This window comes from Rhinoraja longicauda, chromosome 10 (assembly GCF_053455715.1).
Source record: "Rhinoraja longicauda isolate Sanriku21f chromosome 10, sRhiLon1.1, whole genome shotgun sequence".
Classification (NCBI taxonomy): Eukaryota; Metazoa; Chordata; class Chondrichthyes; order Rajiformes; family Arhynchobatidae; genus Rhinoraja; species Rhinoraja longicauda.
In genome coordinates, this window is record NC_135962.1 from 20,150,540 (window position 1) to 20,168,975 (window position 18,436).

The 18,436-nt window shown below is 38.4% G+C and overlaps 1 protein-coding gene across 2 annotated transcripts in view; it reads left to right on the top strand.

The window, feature by feature from the left end:
* eif2s1b (eukaryotic translation initiation factor 2, subunit 1 alpha b) overlaps positions 1–17,626 on the top strand; it is a 20,402-nt gene extending 2,776 nt beyond the window's left edge. For both annotated transcript variants that reach the window (XM_078406352.1, XM_078406353.1), the window contains exons 2-8: positions 3,895–4,136; positions 5,918–5,997; positions 7,084–7,235; positions 9,142–9,248; positions 10,404–10,501; positions 11,973–12,116; positions 13,492–17,626. In XM_078406352.1, the coding sequence (XP_078262478.1) occupies positions 3,896–4,136; positions 5,918–5,997; positions 7,084–7,235; positions 9,142–9,248; positions 10,404–10,501; positions 11,973–12,116; positions 13,492–13,617 (948 nt within the window). In that variant the 5' untranslated portion in view covers position 3,895 and the 3' untranslated portion in view covers positions 13,618–17,626. The remainder of the gene's footprint in view (positions 1–3,894; positions 4,137–5,917; positions 5,998–7,083; positions 7,236–9,141; positions 9,249–10,403; positions 10,502–11,972; positions 12,117–13,491) is intronic.
* The last annotated feature ends 810 nt before the right edge of the window (positions 17,627–18,436 follow it).

An 18,436-nucleotide genomic window follows, 5' to 3' on the forward strand; every position in this document is an offset into this window, starting at 1 on the left:
ACAGTGGTCATTGACAAATCCACACCTGACTCCTGAAGAGTGTTTCTGATCTGTCGGACAGGTGTCTGGGGATTTTTCTTTATTATAGAGAGAATTCTTCTGTCATCAGATGTGGAGGTCTTCCCTGGCCTGCCAGTCCCTTTGCTGTTAGTAAGCTCACCAGTGCTCTTTCTTCTTAATGATGTTCCAAACAGTTGATTTTGGTAAGCCTAAGGTTTGGCTGATGTCTCTAACAGTTTTATTCTTGTTTCTCAATCTCATAATGGCTGCTTTGACTTTCATTGGCATAAACGTTGGTCCTCATGTAGATAAACAGCAATAAAAGTTTCCAAAGGTGATGGAAAGACTGGAGGAAAGACTAGGTGCTGAGAGCTCTCTTATTAAGGAGGCAATTAAACACACCTGAGCAATTACAAACACCTGTGAAGTCATGTGTCCCAAACATTATGGTGCCCTGAAATGGGGGGACTATTTATAAACACAGCTGTAATTTCTACATGGTGAAACCAAAATGTATAAAAATACCCTTTAATAAAATCTGACAATGTGCACTTTAACCACATGTGATATTTTTTTCTATTACAAATCTCAAATTGTGGAGTACAGAGGCAAATAAATAAATGATGGGTCTTTGTCCCAAACGTTATGGAGGGTACTGTTTCCTGTTAGTTTTTTCTTTCATCTTCTGTATTTTAGCCATTTGAGCTTGGGAACAGTGGAATCATTGTTGTACTGGATATGATTGCACCACTGTAGAACAAGGACAATAGTCAATAGTCAATTTATTTGTCACATACACATAAATGTGCAGTCAGTCAAATCTGGTAGCAAATCTCCCACTAGAATGCTATTGGACTGGCTTATTATTTATGTCTTGATTAGTTTAATATCCAGAAATCTCTCTTTTCAATGCAAACAATAAGTCTTGGCAGCTAACCAGGATAGAGAATTGCAAAGATTTATCAGCCTTTGAATGAAGAATCAGTGACCTATCCCTTATTTTGTGACTTACCCTGTTTCTATACCCATTGGGCTCAAGTAGTACCACCCAGATTTGGTATTTCTCTTTTCAGTGGGGAGCAATGGGTCAGTGCTGAAAAGTTGTCATTGTCACCTCTGTGCTGGATCTTGAACAGTGCAGGTTAGGTGCATTTAGTAATTATCATATGTGACTTACTTTGTGATGTCTTGATCTGAGTGAGGCTCAAAGCAAAATTAATTCCAATAGATGAGCATTTTGTGAGGTTATGTTTGGTTACAAAAGCAGTTTGCGCTCTGATGCAGGTTAACTTTGCATCCATTGCAAGATCAGTGCCAGATTTATTTTGGTCATTGGTTTTGGAATGCATGCTTCTGGGTCTGAAACTCTTGTGTACTAAGTTGGGTACTATTTTACAGTAGTTGTATCGCACTTTCAGAACCTTGCCACCATCCAAACCTCTTTGCAATCAGTGAAGTACTTTTCAAAGGGTAGTCACTGATGTAGTTGAAAACTTGGATGCTTCATGTAGTGACCTGATAGAGACTATACTTTAGATATTGTAAGAAAATAACTGCAGATGTTGGTACAAATCGATGGTATTTATTCTCAAAATGCTGGAGTAACTCAGCAGGTCAAGCAGCATCTCAGGAGAGCAGGAATGGGTGATGTTTTGGGTTGAGACCCTTCCTCAGACTTTCCCCCTGAGATGCTGCCTGACCTGCTGAGTTACTCCAGCATTTTGTGAATAAATACTTTAGATATTAGTTGAAGGATAAACATTGACTGGAAAAGGGATTTTTTTTTTCCATCTCCACTCTTCAAAATTGTGTCATCGGATCTTTTGGCTCAGCTGAGAGGGGTTTGACCAATTGTTTCATCTGAATGGTGACTCTTCTGAAAGCTCCAGCATTTGTTCAGCATTACCACCGGATTGCCAGTCTTCACGGCACTGCATTATTATATTTCAAATGAGAAATTAAACATAAAGTATCAGGAATATTTCCATTAGCACAGAAAGCAAGGAGGAGATGATTTAAAATTATGAAATTAATTAAAATTGACGTTTTGAAACCAGTAGTTGTGACAATGTGTTTTACTTTGACTTTTGGGTTTGGATACAATTGCACAGAATATTTTGCTACACAGAATAGCTGAAGCACAGGTTGGTCTATCTTGGAATGGAGAAAATTTTGAAGCAGAGTGCAAAACAGGATATTGAGAATAAAACACAAATGAGATAACTTTTTAATTTTACAAAGTAAAATTGTGATGGGCAATGTCTCAAAACCAAGTTGGAAATGTTTCTAAAATTCTCTCATTTGCGTTTAAAACTTTGCATCTATTCTTTCCAATACCAATGTAGCATCCTTTAGGAGGAATGCCAACTGCTAAAATTCATATTTTAAATCAATCCCTTATTTGTACTGAGTTAGCTGATCCCATGTCTCAATTGAAAGAAATGCAAAACAAAATACATTAATTTCCCAAATGCCATCCATTGATATATCCAGAAAATATATTATGCAAGTAGATATTGTACAGAAACATCACAGCTAAGCTAATCCTATTCAGATTTTTACAGAAAATTTGTTTAACAGGGGGCTGCAAATCTACACAACTAGTTTCAAGTAGAGTGCAAGGTAAACAAAAACATACACACCTAAATTTCTTGTTAAATCATTAAAGCTATATTTTGCACTCTTTGTCATTTGGATTTTAAGAGGAATAGGAATATTTTATTGTCACATGTGACGAGGCACAGTGAAATTCTTTGCTTGCATACCCAATGTATACAAATAGCTGTCACCTACGGAGCTTACAAAGTTACAAAGCACGCCGGCTCCCCCTTTTGTCCTCCACCCACCGTGGTTCCCCCTTGCCGGGCCCCCATTGTCCTTTGTCGTCCCCTCCCCCATTTTTCTCTCCCCACCTCCTTCACAGCGGTCCCCCCACGTTGGATCCTCCATTGTTCTTCCCCTCCCTCTCGGCTCCTCCACACTCTCATTGAGTGTCAACCACGGGTCGACCCGCGTGGCTTCACCGCCGAAGCCCCATCGTCGCAAGGCTTCACCGCTGCTGCCGCCGAGAGAGGCCTCACCGCTGTCGATGCCCCACTTCACACATCCGTGATGTCGACCCGGGCCCCAGCCTCAGGCTCCACCGACCAGCGAGGCCCCGACCCGGGCTTCTATGTGGCGATTCAGGAGATATCGAGACCGCAGCGCCTCGATAAAGCCCTCCGGCCGCTCTCCCAGTCCACAGTCGCGGCCCATCAGGAAGGCTTCAGTTTCTGCAGTTGGCTCATGTAAAACCTGTTAATCTTTAAAGATTAGTTATCAGAATGTTTCACAGACTTATCTGATAATGCATGCTTGCTTCACAAAATCCTAGTGAATTGTGTGCTACAAGTCAGCAAAATTAAATGCAATTTGTTCGTTATGTTCACAACTAGAAAGCTAAGAATTAGTCAATTATTGCAACAGTCCAAAGAGGCAGTCCTTAATCTTCCAGAATTAACAAAAAAAAAATTTTAATTTGTTTTAAACCCATGCTTTTCTAATAGAAATGTAGACTGCTGTGACCAAGAGAAGCAAATATATGGGAAAAGTGGGTTTCGATTTTGTTTCAGGTCACTAATACAATGTCCATAACTTTTCACACATTTAAAAGTCCCCAGTACTTATCTTTCAGCTAACCAGCCTCCGCATCCAACACACAATTCTCCCACATTTCCACTGCATTCAACGTGATCACACCACCAGTTGCATCTTCCCATCCCATTTGAGTCCCGACCAACAATATTGCCTATCCATGTTCTCCAGAGATGCTGCCTGACCCGCTGAATTACTCCAGAACTTTTTTTTTTTTTTTCATTTAATCTACTGAAACATTGTAACTTTTTTCTTTTTCAGGATGCCTGCTCTTAGCTGTCGATTTTACCAGCACAAATTTCCAGAAGTGGAAGATGTGGTGATGGTAAATGTCCGTTCTATCGCTGAGATGGGTGCCTATGTAAGCCTTCTAGAATACAACAACATTGAAGGCATGATTCTCCTCAGTGAGCTTTCAAGGAGACGTATCCGATCTATCAACAAACTTATTCGTATCGGTAGGAATGAATGTGTGGTTGTGATCAGAGTGGACAAGGAGAAAGGTAAGACATGGAGATTGTATTCTTTAGGTGTTGATATTTTAAATCTCTAGGTGTGGTGTAGCTGAAGGAATTTTTGCATTCTTAAATTGTTGCTTTGCTGCTCTTGTCTCTTGGTTCAAATGTCATTTATCTTGTTTCTGTGTCAGAAATAATGAACAAGGCCCAATGTAGCCAGGGAAATTATATATTTGGCAGTGGGGTGGGATTGATTGTGAAATGTGCCAGTTGCTGTGTGTTCATATTTTTCCTCTTAAAGTTGAAACTTAATGTATGTGCATAATCCTTTCTCTTAACATAGTTCCATAATAACTGGATTAAAGACCTGCTGTAATTTAATATTCAGATGCCCTTTAATAGTTGCTAATAGAACTATTTAGAACTATTTAGCTAAATTATCCATATGCTGAACTTGGCTTTTTGAATGGATTGTGTGAGATTATTTAAGATTTTTTCTTCCCTTTCGGAAGCTTTAATGATCAATTAAATGTGAAATGCACTAACAGATTTAACCCGAGTTGTAGGCTATTGACTTTCTGCAAGAGCTTTGGCCAGGGATCTATTGTAATGTTATTGCACAAAAAGGCATATTTACAGATGAATTTTTTCCTGGTAGATTATTGTCATATACACCAGGGTGCAATGAAATTCCTTATTCACATGAAGCTCAAACAGTGTACATACAATAATGATAAATACAATAGCAAGTGTAAAACAGAATGGTGCGAGTTTATAGTGTAAAATAATATTAAAAAGCAAAAACAGAACAACCGAATGAGGTAGAGCACCTCCAGGAAGGGGTCTGAAAGCAATGATTGGTTCTGGAGTCGGGTCGCAGAGGGGAAGAAGCAGTTCTAATGTCTAGACATCTGAGCTTTCAAACGCCTGTATCTTCTTGCAGAAGGTAGAAGAGAAAAATGGAAAAGCCAGGGTGGCAGGCACCCTTGAGAATACTTCCAGCCTTCCTGATGCAAGGTGCAGTGATGATTGTCTGGATGGAAGGAAGTGATGAATCTGTAATGGACTGGGCTGTTCACTACTCTCGGTTGGTTCAGGCAGTTATGGGCAGAGCAGTTGCCTGGCTGTGATGCATCTTGTCAGAATACTTTCCATAGCATATCTGCAGAAGTTTGAAAGAGTCCTTGTTGATGTTCTGATCTTCTCTGATGCCTAAGAAAGTAAATACATTGATCAAACTTTCTTGATCGCCACATCATTGTGAAGAAACTAGATTAGGTTGCTGGTGATATGGATACCTGGAAACTTGAAGGTGTTGGCCATCTCTGTAGCAGCTCTGTTGATGAGGATTGGGTTGTGTTTTTTCGGTCAACAACCAACTCTACTGACTTACTGGTGTTAAGATCTAGGTTATTCTGATGCCATGACCTTAGATTCTCAACCTCTTTCCTATATCTATTTCATCATTATTTCAGGTCTGACTGACCAAACAGTGGCATCATCAGTGAACTTGATTACATTGACATTGTACTTGCCATGCAGTCATGGGTGTATAGGGAGTAGAACAAGGAAGTGAACATACAATCCTAAAGAGCATCAGTGTTCAGGATCAGGATGCAGAAAATGATTAGACCAATTGTAATGGATCAAGATTTGCTGGTCAAGTCCAGAAGCCAGTTGCAGATGTGCAGGAGTCCAGAAATGTAAGCGTGAACTTGTTTGGAATGATGATATGGGAATATATAGTCAATGAATAGCATGATGAATGACTGGTAAATGGTGGCACAGTGAAACAGTGATTGCTTATTCTTTCCTGTTTAATCCAGGTTATATCGATCTGTCTAAGCGCAGAGTTTCCCAAGAAGAAACCATAAAATGTGAAGACAAGTTTACCAAATCCAAGACTGTAAGTATTTTCATTTTCTCTCACATTTAATACAGCAAAGGAAAATCTGGGTCTTGGGTTAAATGTGCCAATTATTTACTTGCTCTGCAATTGTATGTATAAATTGTGGCTTTACATTAGTTTGTATGATTGCAAGCTTGTTACATTCAACAGCATTGCAGAAAGGTTTGTATATTAAATACCAGTGGAAGCATCCTCTTCATGCTTAGTTCTTCTTTTCATGCAAGTGGACTATCCTGCATAAGAGGCCTCCAGTATTTCAAATTCATTTTCTTCCCAGTAGTCTTGTCTAATATCCATTTTTTGTTGCATTAAACAGTAAAGTGAGACTGAACCATTTTTTTCTAATTCTTAACAGTGAATTGTGGAATACGTTTTAGATCCTTTCCCTTTTAGCTATTGGAGTAAAAATGTAATTACACTTCATAATAAAGTTTATTTTATAATTTTGCTGGAAAGGACAGAATAAAGGACAGAATTCCAGTTGAGCAGAATTTAGTTGTAGAATTTCGTCTTCACCCATTTGGTGACATTCTTGCCCTTTTGAGTTTTATTACAATTTCAAGCCTTTTGGAAATGTTGGACAGCTCTGGATATGCTGCTAATGTTGGTCCATGAGTAGGATATAATGCATTGAGCCTTAATATCCAAAATTTTACCAATATCAGAGACACGCTGCAAATTATAATCTTTGATCGCTAATCATAGCAAAGTCCTGATCCAAGATAAATGGTGAGAAAATAAACAAGATGTCTATTGCTAGGGAGGCACTGAATTGAAGATCTCTTTCAAATGAGTGCGACTAGTTTTCTCCCTGTTTTGGTGATTTGCAATAGGTATGATGGAAACCACTAAGAATCTTGGAGTTGTGTTGTCTCTTGCCAAACCGTACAAAAATAACCTTGGTTTTCATCTAATCTGCTTGATGTTCACTCTGGATACCATTTTAACTGTAATACCATTGACTCAAACTTGTGGGATATCAAGACACAGATTCAATCTTTAAAATAAATTTCCATTAAAAAATAAACAAATTGGTGTTTGTTTATTTTGAGTAAAACATTTTTCATGCTTTTTTTAAAATAGGTTTACAGTATCTTACGACATGTGGCAGAAGTGCTTGAGTACACAAAAGATGAACAGCTAGACTCCTTATTTCAGAGGACAGCATGGGTTTTTGATGAGAAGTACCGGAGGCCTGGATATGGAGCTTATGATGCGTTTAAACACGCAGTTTCGTAAGAATGAACTTACTTTCTTCACTCAAGGGTGGGAATTTTCTGGGACAGTTCCTATCTCACTTGTTTTAAAAATAAATAGTTTAATTGTCATGGACTTTAATATAGCTGCATTATCTTTGTCAAGTCTGCCCCTCTGTTTATCAAGATGGAAACACAGTAAGTTTGTATTACAACAGAGAAAATTCACCCGTAGGGGTCTTGGAATCTTTTATTAATTCCATTTGCAATCCTGTTATAAAGTAATATAATATGTGTCACATCTATCTGCTTGAATGTTTTCACAGAATATATCCCATAAACGCTTTTATGAATTTAATCTAGGCACGATCCCCATGATTTCATGAGGCAGTTAATTAATTTGACACGTGATGTCAGCAGATGGAAACTTTGTTGACATGCTGCATCTAAATTTAAGTTTTTGTGTGCTGCTGCCAAGTGTAAAATTAATTGAACTCTTTCTTCCAACTGAGAAGACCATCTATAATTTGGTATTTATGTCACATCTTGGCTTTTCCAAATACTTCATCTCATGCCAATAACAAATAGGATTTACCATAGAAAATGTGCCTCATATCATATCATATATATACAGCGCGGAAACAGGCCTTTTCGGCCCACCAAGTCCGCGCCGCCCAGCGATCCCCGCACATTAACACTATCCTACACCCACTAGGGACAATTTTTTACATTTACCCAGTCAATTAACCTACATACCTAACTTATCAAAAAAGGCAGCCATGGGAAACAAATGCAGGAGACTGGGGAAATGATTTAACAAAGAGACTAGTTTTAAGAGGAAGGGAGAAAAGGCTGGGTATTTCATAGGAGTCGGTTTCTGGTAATTTACAATAGGCCTTTACTTTGAGAGGCATGGTAATAAATGTCAAAATTAAATTGGGCAAATATTTCTTGCCTGTTTGCATCAATCATTGTGCTTTTAATAAGCCCCTGTTGCAGATTCATTTGCAGATTTTTGACCACTCAATACTAGAAATAAACTTTCATCTATGCTGGATCTTAAATTATTCCTGTATTTCATTTTTCTCAGATGTTTCATCTAATTCCCATTATACAGGGCTTTTTTCCTTTTACTTTAACTTTGGAGATTAATTTTTTTAAAGTTTGATTCCACCCTTGTTCAAAAACTACTATAACAAATGAGACTATGTAAATTGATGTGCAGGGCTAACAATATGAACATTGCTTTTTTTTGCAGATCTGCCTAGTGTTCAAATAGTGAAATTGAGTTGAAGGGCCTGTTGCATTATAAAGCCTTTTAATTTATTTGCTTCTAGCCTATTTATATGAGGTGGCCTCAACTTGTGTAGAGTCTATATGCAGATTGACTGAGTTTGCTTGCTTGAGCGGTCCCACAAATAAGAATAAATATGGTGCACACAGTGTCTAGATTTGGACAAATTTGTTGCGCATTTCACTTGTTTAACAACATTGTTAGGCAAGCTATGTCTTGTATGCAAGCCATGATGTCCCAGGGCAATTCCCCTAGTTCATTGTATTTGGAACCAATCCTATCTGCACTTGTAATTGCAACAGGAACACTTGGTTTTGATAGGAGTGCCAAACATGTCTGATTGATCTCCAGTATCCTTTCAGCAACAGGACTGAGATTAGCTTCAACACTCCATTTTAACCTTGGGAGCAAGCTGTGAATTTAATAACTGCTTTCCTGTTCTGTGTGGCTCAGTAGATCTATCGAGGAAATCACAGCACCAACTTAGATCCTTCGTTGATGGAAATATTCTTTCCACGTTGCCATTTCTTTTTTCTTATCTGATTGCTTGTACATTGCTGTGCACAGATTGTTCTTGTGTAGACTTTAGTCTGACTAAATGATTTTATCGTGACCCTCTCTTCCATTCCCCAACCCCAAACTCCTGTACAGAGACCCTGCCATTCTAGACACTCTTGATTTGACAGAAGAAGAGCGGGGTGTGTTGCTTGAAAATATTAGACGGCGTCTGACCCCACAGGCTGTTAAAATTCGAGCAGGTAGGTTTGTTGTGATTCTGTACTACCATCAGGGCACAGTGGGCAGTTGGTTCAAAATTAATTGATTGTGGTTTGGTGTTTGCATGAGATTGGATAAAAAGTAAATGATTCATTGAACTATTCATTGACATTAGTAGAAAATGGCATAAATTCATATTCCCTCCTTCCCTTGTGCTTACATAAGTTTAACTGTCTAGAGAAGTCACAAGTTTGCTTTAATCTCAGCCTTGTAACCATGTTGCAACTCAACCTCTGCTTATCCATCTGTTCTCTGCTTACTGATCTGCATTGCTGTCAAGAATCAGGAAAGCTGGCTCTGTCCTGGGGGGGGAGATGGATTCTTGGGATGTGGTCTTGTGGTCTCCTCAAACTACGGAGCATCCCGGACAATACAGCTCACCCCCTCCATGACATACTGGTCAACCTAAAGAGTACCTTCAGCAACAGACTGGCTTCACCAATATGCAGGACAGTACACCGCAGGAGATCCTTCTTTGCTGTGGCTATCAAACTTTACAACTCCTCCCCCTTCTGTTGTGAGGTAGACTGAAACTGACCCCCCCTCCCCTCACCTCAATCTTTGCACATCCCCAAAGCCTTGCTATTCGTCACTTTATTTTCATGTTTCATTTATTTTGTGTGTTTTATGACTGTTGGCAAATTAATTTCCCTCCTGGGATAAATAAAGTTCTATCGTATCGTAAGTCTTCAAATTCTCATTCATACATTCACATGGGTGTCTTGTCATTGAGTCCAGGCTCTGCAATCTTATCAAATCTTGAATGTCAGCACTGCTCAAATCCTGATCCCTTGATCATTATTGATCTAATTTAATCTTTGCCTCCTTACATTTCATGATTTAGCTGCCTCACCCCTCAGTCCTAGAATTTTTCCCTATATCAGTCTCTCTTCACTGTTACGCTATTCTGTAATGTAGATATTTGGCTATGATTTTGGTCATCTTAATATTTCCTTGTGGCTCGATGAAGTTTTGTTTAATAATGTTATCAGAGGCCTTGATGTTCTGTTTTGCTAATGCTTTACATATATTGAATACCATTATTGTAATTGGTTATTTTAAAATTGGGTTAGGTTTTTATTTTCCTGCCTCAATTTTCACTTGTTCCTTAATGATCATTTTCTGTCTTTAACCAGATATTGAAGTTGCATGTTATGGATATGAAGGTATTGATGCTGTAAAAGAGGCGCTTCGAGCTGGTCTAGGATGTTCTACAGAAATCATGCCCATTAAGGTGAGTGTTCTATGAACTGTTACTTGTCGAGCTAGTCAAGTAATTGACTCCACTTACAAATTTGAGGTCTGGTGTGAATTTTCAGTAAAGAGGGGAGCCAGGCAGGGTAAAGAATTGGGCCTTTGGTTAGTGTTACAAAGCTATAATGATATTCTGATAGATGGATAAAAGGGATTGGATGAAATTTGTGTGTGGCACAGACTAGTTAGGCCAAATCGCTTGTTTCTGGAAGGTATTTGAAGTTTTGGGATTGTTAACAATCAATTTATTTATTAAGTGGGATTTTTTTTAAAATCCCATACTGAGATGAGAATTGTAATGTACCAACTTTGTAGATTTATCCATCTGTTTTGAACATTAAATTTTTCAATGAACACAGTTCGGAGCTTGTAATTAAAATAAATAGCACAATAAATCGCACATTAATTAAATATAAAAATGTGCTACTGCCAAACATAAGTGATGGTTATTTCATTAAAAACTTCCTATGTTATGTTTCGATCTATATATTTTGTAAAATATCACATTGTTGCATTTGGATGAAGGTTTATTAGGATGTTCAGGTAAGCAAATGTTTAACAAATCAGTGACGAGACATCAAAATTGGTTTGGGAACAGCTCCAGCCAAGACTGCAAGTAATTGCAGAGAATTGCAGACACAGCCTAGACCATCACACTAACCAACCTCTCTTCCATTGATTCCATTTACACTGCACGCTGCCTCGGCAAAGCCACCAACATAATCAAGGATGAGTCTCACTCCCTCTTCTTCCCTCTCCCATCATGCAAGAGGTACAGAAATGTGAGAATGCATTCCTCCAAATTCATGGATAGTTTCGTCCCTGCTGTTATCAGGCAACTGAACCATCCTATCAATTAGAAAATGGTTCTGAGCTACTATCTACCTCATTGGAGACCCACGGACTATCTTCAATCCGATTTTATCTTGGACTAAATGTTATTCCCTTTATCATGCAACTGTACACTGTAGATGGCTCAACTGTAATCATGTATTGCCTTCCCACTGACTGGTTGGCACGCATCAAACTCTTTTCACTGTACTTTGGTATACATGACAATGAACTAAATTAAAATTAATTGAATTCGGAATGGTGAACTTGTAGCAAGAACTATATAGATGTAACAGTTGGATACTTTGAGAATTTGATGAAACAAAAAGAATTAATTTATGGAAAACCAGCCAACTTGTGTAATCCTAACTTCTAATTTATAATTTGATATTGTGCGTATAAATGGTTCGGGTGATGTTCAAGGAAAAAGATTTGAATGCAAAACATATGCGGAACATATCATTAGGTTACATTTTTTTGTGAACATGTCGTTTGGCTTTGTCCTCCTCAGCCAAACTATTTTGTGGAACTGTGTGAGTGACAATGAGAATTCCAGAAGCCCTTTTTTAAATTGTGGTGAATAATTAATCATGATACTTAACTTTTACTTCCTTGTCCAGATAAATCTAATAGCTCCTCCAAGATACGTCATGACTACCACAACACTTGAACGTACAGAAGGTCTTTCTGTTCTAAACCAAGCTATGTCCGCCATTAAAGATCGTATTGAGGAGAAAAGAGGAGTTTTCAATATCCAAATGGAGGTCAGTCTCGTTTTCATGCCTGCACTTATTCCTACATTAAATCTTACAATCCAATGTGGTTTTTAATGTAGTGAAAAAGTTTATTGTGGTTATCCTATGCACATTTCATCAGTGTACAAGTGATTTCAACTGTACCACGATACAACCTAAGAACTTCAGAGAACTGAACATACAGGAAAGAAAACAGCTGACTTTGCAAACCAGGTCGGGATGCTCTGTGGTGACCCATTCACGGAAACATTAATTATTTACTGGAACGTGACGCAGCCTAGCTACACAATCTAAGCACAGCAGTGTGAAGGGTTTGAGTTGTTTTCCTCTGCTGATGCATTTGTGGTTGTATCAGGTTGTCCTCTTGGCCCAACTTATCACTTTCTACAGATCAGTAGCTGTTAGACACTTGGCCAGAGAGGAGGTAAGAGACTTGACCATCAACGGACAGTTCATTTTGGGGCTTTTTGGCTTGTGCTCGAGTTTGGAAAGAGGTGGCTTTTGAGAAAGTGAATACTGTGGCTGTTATCTTCCTAGGTTTGGTTGATTCTGGATTTGTTCCTGTGCATTGGAGTGATGCAAATGTGACCCTCTCTATTTTAGAAAGGAGGGCAGGGAAAATAGTGAACAGTCTTTGTCAGCAGCAGGAATATTGCTGAAATCTATAATGAAGGACATAACAGATCACCTTAAATAAAACAAGGATTGAACTAAATCAGTATAGGTTTATGAAAGTAAAATTTGACTAATCAGCTTTTTGATGAATTTGAATAATAGGACAGATGGGGGAATTCAGGGACTGCAATGTAATCAGTTTCAGGAAGGCTTTCAGAAAGGTACCACATGAGATTGGCTGATGTTTTAGAATATGTAGAATTTACATGAATTGACAATTGGGTATTGGACAGAGAGTAAAGAGTGAGAGTCTTCGGTTTGTTCAGCTGCTTCTATTGAGGTGCTGCAGAGGTGGGTGCTTGGACTTAAAATTTAGAAAAATGTGAGAGGAACTCTGAAATGTACACATTTCTTAAAGGGCTCGACAAGCCAAATTTGGGAAAGATGCTTCCCCTAACAAAGGATTGTGTGACCTAGGGGAACAATTTGAGAGTAAGGAATTGGCCATTTAAGTCTGAGGCATGGAGGTTGGTGAACAACTCTGTACAATCTAGGTTATACCTTGGGTCATATCTTTTGCATTAATCTGTATTGCATTAATGGTGTATCCTTATTGTTTTGATGTGTTTATGCTTTATTCTTAATTGTTAACTGTATGTTAGTGTTGTCATTTGTGAGCGGAGCACCAAGGCACATTCCTTGTAAATGCATACTTGGCCAATAAACTTATTCAGTCATTCATTCATTCAATCTGTTGATGCTTTTACAGCCCAAAGTGGTTACAGATACGGATGAAACGGAGCTGGCTAGACAACTTGAACGACTGGAGCGGGAAAATGCTGAGGTTGACGGAGATGATGATGCAGATGAAATGGAAGCAAAAACTGAAGATTAATTACCTGCTGAATTCTGGAATTTGACAAAATTCCATTCAAATACCAGACTCTTAAGCCATCAGTATTGGACGTATCCAAAATATTTCATACAGATAGTTGATTACTCATTTGCCCTAACATGACTGGAAATTGTTCTGAACCTTTTCATAACCAATATAAAATGAACCAGATTAATGCAATTTTTTGAAAAGCTGTAACTGCTAGAGTTCTTTAAAGAAAGTTGGGCATCAACCTGTTCTTTACTGTTAAATTTGCAGCGGAACTCCTTCCAATTGAAAACACCAGAAAATCACTGCTTTCAGTTTCTCAAGTATGTTGTTCTTTGGAAGAAGGTATTTTTATTTCCCCAAAAGATTGTATTCAAAACATCAAACGAAAAAATAAACACTGGCAAAATACAATGACATTAGTGAAACTTCAAGTCTTTTTTGTATTTCTTAAGCTTTCTTTTTCCACTACCTAATAATTTGTTATGGATGTCTGTGACTTGAAACATCTGACTTTGTTAACATTGGATAGGGGCTACTTTTGGACATGAACATTTGATTTCTCTCCACCACAAAGCTATCTTTGCACTTTGATTGTGTAGCTTGACAGTGCGTGAAATTGGATATGCAAATCAAAACCACCCCTCTTTGATCGCTTTGAATTTGGATTATCCTATTATGATGATTAAATAGTAATAGTAAAGCATAATGCTTTGTTTTGATGTTTCACTGGAGCACTCCCAAATGTGTGGTGTTATCTTTAAAACAAACAACTTTAAAAAAGACTTTCCCTATTCTTTATGCCTATTTAGTTCACTTCCCGCAAATTGTGACATTGATCATCGTAAAACCAAAAGTGTTCATGTCTAAAGTGCAAACTTCCAATTCTCTGTACCAGCTAAACCAAATACCCGTCTAAACGCAAGTTGTTGTGATATTAACACTTTGGGATTCCAAATTACTTGGGAGTAATTCATTAAACAAAAACACCTGTAACACAGTATTTACAATTCTAATAACCATCCTGAATCTATACTCTCAAGGCAATATAATAATTACTTTCATTTATTGCCTCGCTTATTATTTAGGGCACTATCGAAAGGTTTGCTTTTAAATACTCTGTTTTTCAGTGCAGTTGTATGGTGAGCGATTATTCATCTGTTGGCATGGCTCTGTGCTAAGCTGCTGAAGAATAGTAATCAGCTGAACTTTGTATGCACGTGTTATGATTGAAACAGTTCTTGGTTTTATATGAAATGGCTCTAGTTCATTTCAACTGAGTATTGGCTAAAGCTCAAGTTATCAGTTTGTCTTATTGGAGGACTTGCCTCATTTTCAAATACACATCAGACTAACAGCATAGCTATAATTTCAGATGCCTTTGATTTATTACTGCTTGCGTCCTGGTGCCTTGTGGTGAACAATTAAATGTTGGGTCATGCCATACATATTACTCTAATTTGTCACAAATTCTCGCAGAATCTGAGTTGACCCAAGTCAGGAGTAAGATGGAATCTAATAATAGAATCCTCATTGCATTTATTAAATTTGTCAATACCCAATTGTTCATGAATTCTTTCTGACTGTCATTAATTAAACTACCTCAATTTCGTTTTGAGTTGCGAAATCGAGAACCCTACCGCTGAACGTTTTGGTGAATGGTAAACAATAAATTTGTTTTGATCTGGAATGCTCTGGACTCTGGTGCCACATTTTCCAGCTTGAGGGAGTGTGGAGATATAGAACAAGGTGAGATTCGGGGCAATGGAGGAACCAGGGCCCTGTGAGTCGATGCTGAACTGTCGGGACTTCCAATTTGTTGGAAAGCACATTATCTGAATTTATTACAGTCTCTTGATTTAGTCTGTTCTATTTCTGAAAGTGGGTATTATATTGGAAACCCTCCTTATCATTTTCATATCCACTGCTTTCTAAAATATTGACGGTAAAATTGTTGCTATTTCCTTTCCCGACAAATCTGCCTACGCATTATCTCCTCTAGTTCTACAATATTTTTGTTACTTTCTGATAAGTTATCCTTAATACTTCACTTTTCATTCCTACACACACACCAGCAAAAATTAGCATTAAATATATCTACAAATTCTTAATTGTATGATTTAAGAATGTCTTCTGGTGATCCGACTGCCTTCATAACTTCTCGGTCCATTTACCTGGAATTATTTTTATTTTGTATAGTTATGAACATTTACTTTAGCTTTCACTGCACTGCAGGAATGGGAGCTGTTCTATATGCAGCGTGAAGGTGCTGGAGAGAATTTGCACCTACAATGCTAATTTGATTCTTGTACTAACCCGAGTGAGCAGCTAGTGTGTGTTGGAAGGATAGGGGGAACTTCTCCCTTATGCTTTTTATTTGTGTAAAAGCAATTTAATTCAGATGAGCAATGCAAACTATAATTAATGCATCATTCTTTTTGATAATTTGGCATATAATGATAGAAACTAATGTTTCAAGTTTTGGGTGGGGGATTAGCAAATAAGATGAAGTTATCAATTTTGATTTCATCTTAGAAATTGGTTTATCAAACAATTTTCTTCTGTAATTTTTCTTTTTTTCTTTAAACATTGAGTAACTTCAGATTCCTTCAGGAAATCTCTGCCTTATATTATTAACTAAATTAGTTCATGCGTTAAGTTGGGACCTGTCATTCCCACCTAATGCCCATTCTGATCCTAAGCACATTTTTGGTGTTATTGTCGTCTGTTTGGCCCTGCCTGGATTTTCTGCCTCATTGTTAGCAAAGGTCATTTGTGTGCTTCTGCTCCAGCCTTCTCGACCCCTATTCCACCCCCCCCCCCCCCCCCGATCTAAAAAGAGTCGCCACCTCTACACTCTACAAGATGACGACTGTCTGAAACATTTCCCACAGAAACCTCTGCTTTTATGTGTCTGTCTCCAACGCCCCCGCAAAGCCTAATCCTGTTCAGAAAGGAATGCACAATAAACTGCACAGCAAGCTTTCGCAAGGTGTTTGTGCAGACAAATATGAATAAATAAATGCTGCAGACGGAAACAAAGTGCTGGAGTAACTCAGTGGATCAGGCAGCATCTTTGGAGAAAATGAATAGGTGATGTTTCGGGTCGAGACACTTGAGTCAGACAGCATCTGTATAATCTTAACATTTCAGGATGAAGACACTTGAGGGTTTGGAAAAGATTACCATTTCTGAAGAAAGGTCTTTGACCTGAAATGTTAACTCTGCTTGCTTTTCCACAGATGCAGCAAGACCTACTGAATGTTCCCAGCATTTTCTGTTTTTATTTCAGATTTCCAGTCTCGTTGATTTTTGGAGCACAGACTTGTTTTATCTCAAAATACTCCCAAGAGATGTAGGGTGGAATTCTGGTGACTGGTTCCCCCGCCCCTCGCGAAAGAGGGTCGTTTGACCATCAGAAAAATCCCTATAGTGTTTGAACTTAACTATTTTCATCTTATTTATATTTTTCCTTTGTCTACTACTGACTTGTTCTAGGTAGCCATTTTTACTTTTCATTTCCCAAAGTTAACTCTGTTCTGTCAGCTAAACTTCCTACTGCTGTTCCTGTTTACTCTTACAGATTTATAATCTAAATCCCTTGCAAGATGAGTATTCAACAGCAGTGGGTTTTGTAAAATTGAAGAGATTTTCCACAGGTCAAATTTTGAAAGCTTATCTTATAGAAAATGAGTTTAAATGAAAAATTATCTTTCCACCATTACATAGAGGCTGAACACAACGGTCAGTTTTGCTAGAATGGGTTTGGGTAATAATTGGAAATATATAGGTGACTGTTACTGGAATAGTGAACAGAATTACAGCAGGCTGCAAAAATATAGTGCTCACTGTCAAGGCTCACAAATGACTATTGTAATGACCAATTGTTTTGCCAGAGGTAATGTACTTGAGCAACTATATTCAAAATGGTGTCAATATAAACATAGCACAAAAAGTAAGGAAATTTGTGTTTGGTAGATTATTTCTTTGTTGTAACAATGCTTCTTGGCAATAAATCTTATACCGTTGGAAAGCCTGTTTATTTCCCTTTTAAATGGTGCCACATTTATAAGGAACATGCATTTGTGGGATGAGCAGCAGAGCTGAGTATGTGGGTTGCGCCCATGAAAAATTTGCCAAATCTCTGCCAATGCCAAACAGCTTATTCTGCCATTGACTCTTGTTCGGTGTTGTTTGGTGGATTGGATGATTGAAGTCTGAAGAAACAAGACATATTGGCAATTTAACAATTTATTCATTTAATAAACAGGAGCCTCAGTAGCGTGTGGAAGAACCATACACAGCCACAACAGCCTGGCACCTCCTCATGCTGGTCACCAGCCTGGTCACACACTGTTGTGGGATAGCATCCCATTCTTCAACCAGCATTTGTCGCAAGTCAGCCAGTGTTGGTCACTGGCACGAACAGCACGCCCAAGCTGATCCCATAAGTGTTCAATGGGGTTGAGGTCAGGACTGCTGGCAGGCCATTCCATCCTCTCCACTCCCAAATTCTGGAGGTAGTCTCTGAGAAACCCTGCTCTGTGGGGGCGAGCATTGTCATCTTGGAGGATAGAGTTCGGTCCCAGACTGTGGAGATATGGGATTGCCACTGGTTGCAGAATCTCATCTCGATATCTCTCTGCATTGAGATTGCCTCCAATGATGACAAGCCTCGTTTTTCCAGTGAAGAGATGCCGCCCCACACCATCACACTGCCTCCACCAAAAGATGTTACTCTATCGGTGCAGCAATCAGCATAGTGTTCTCCACGTCTTCTCCACACTTTGACCCTATGATCCAACTGCCGTAGGCAGAATCTGGACTCATC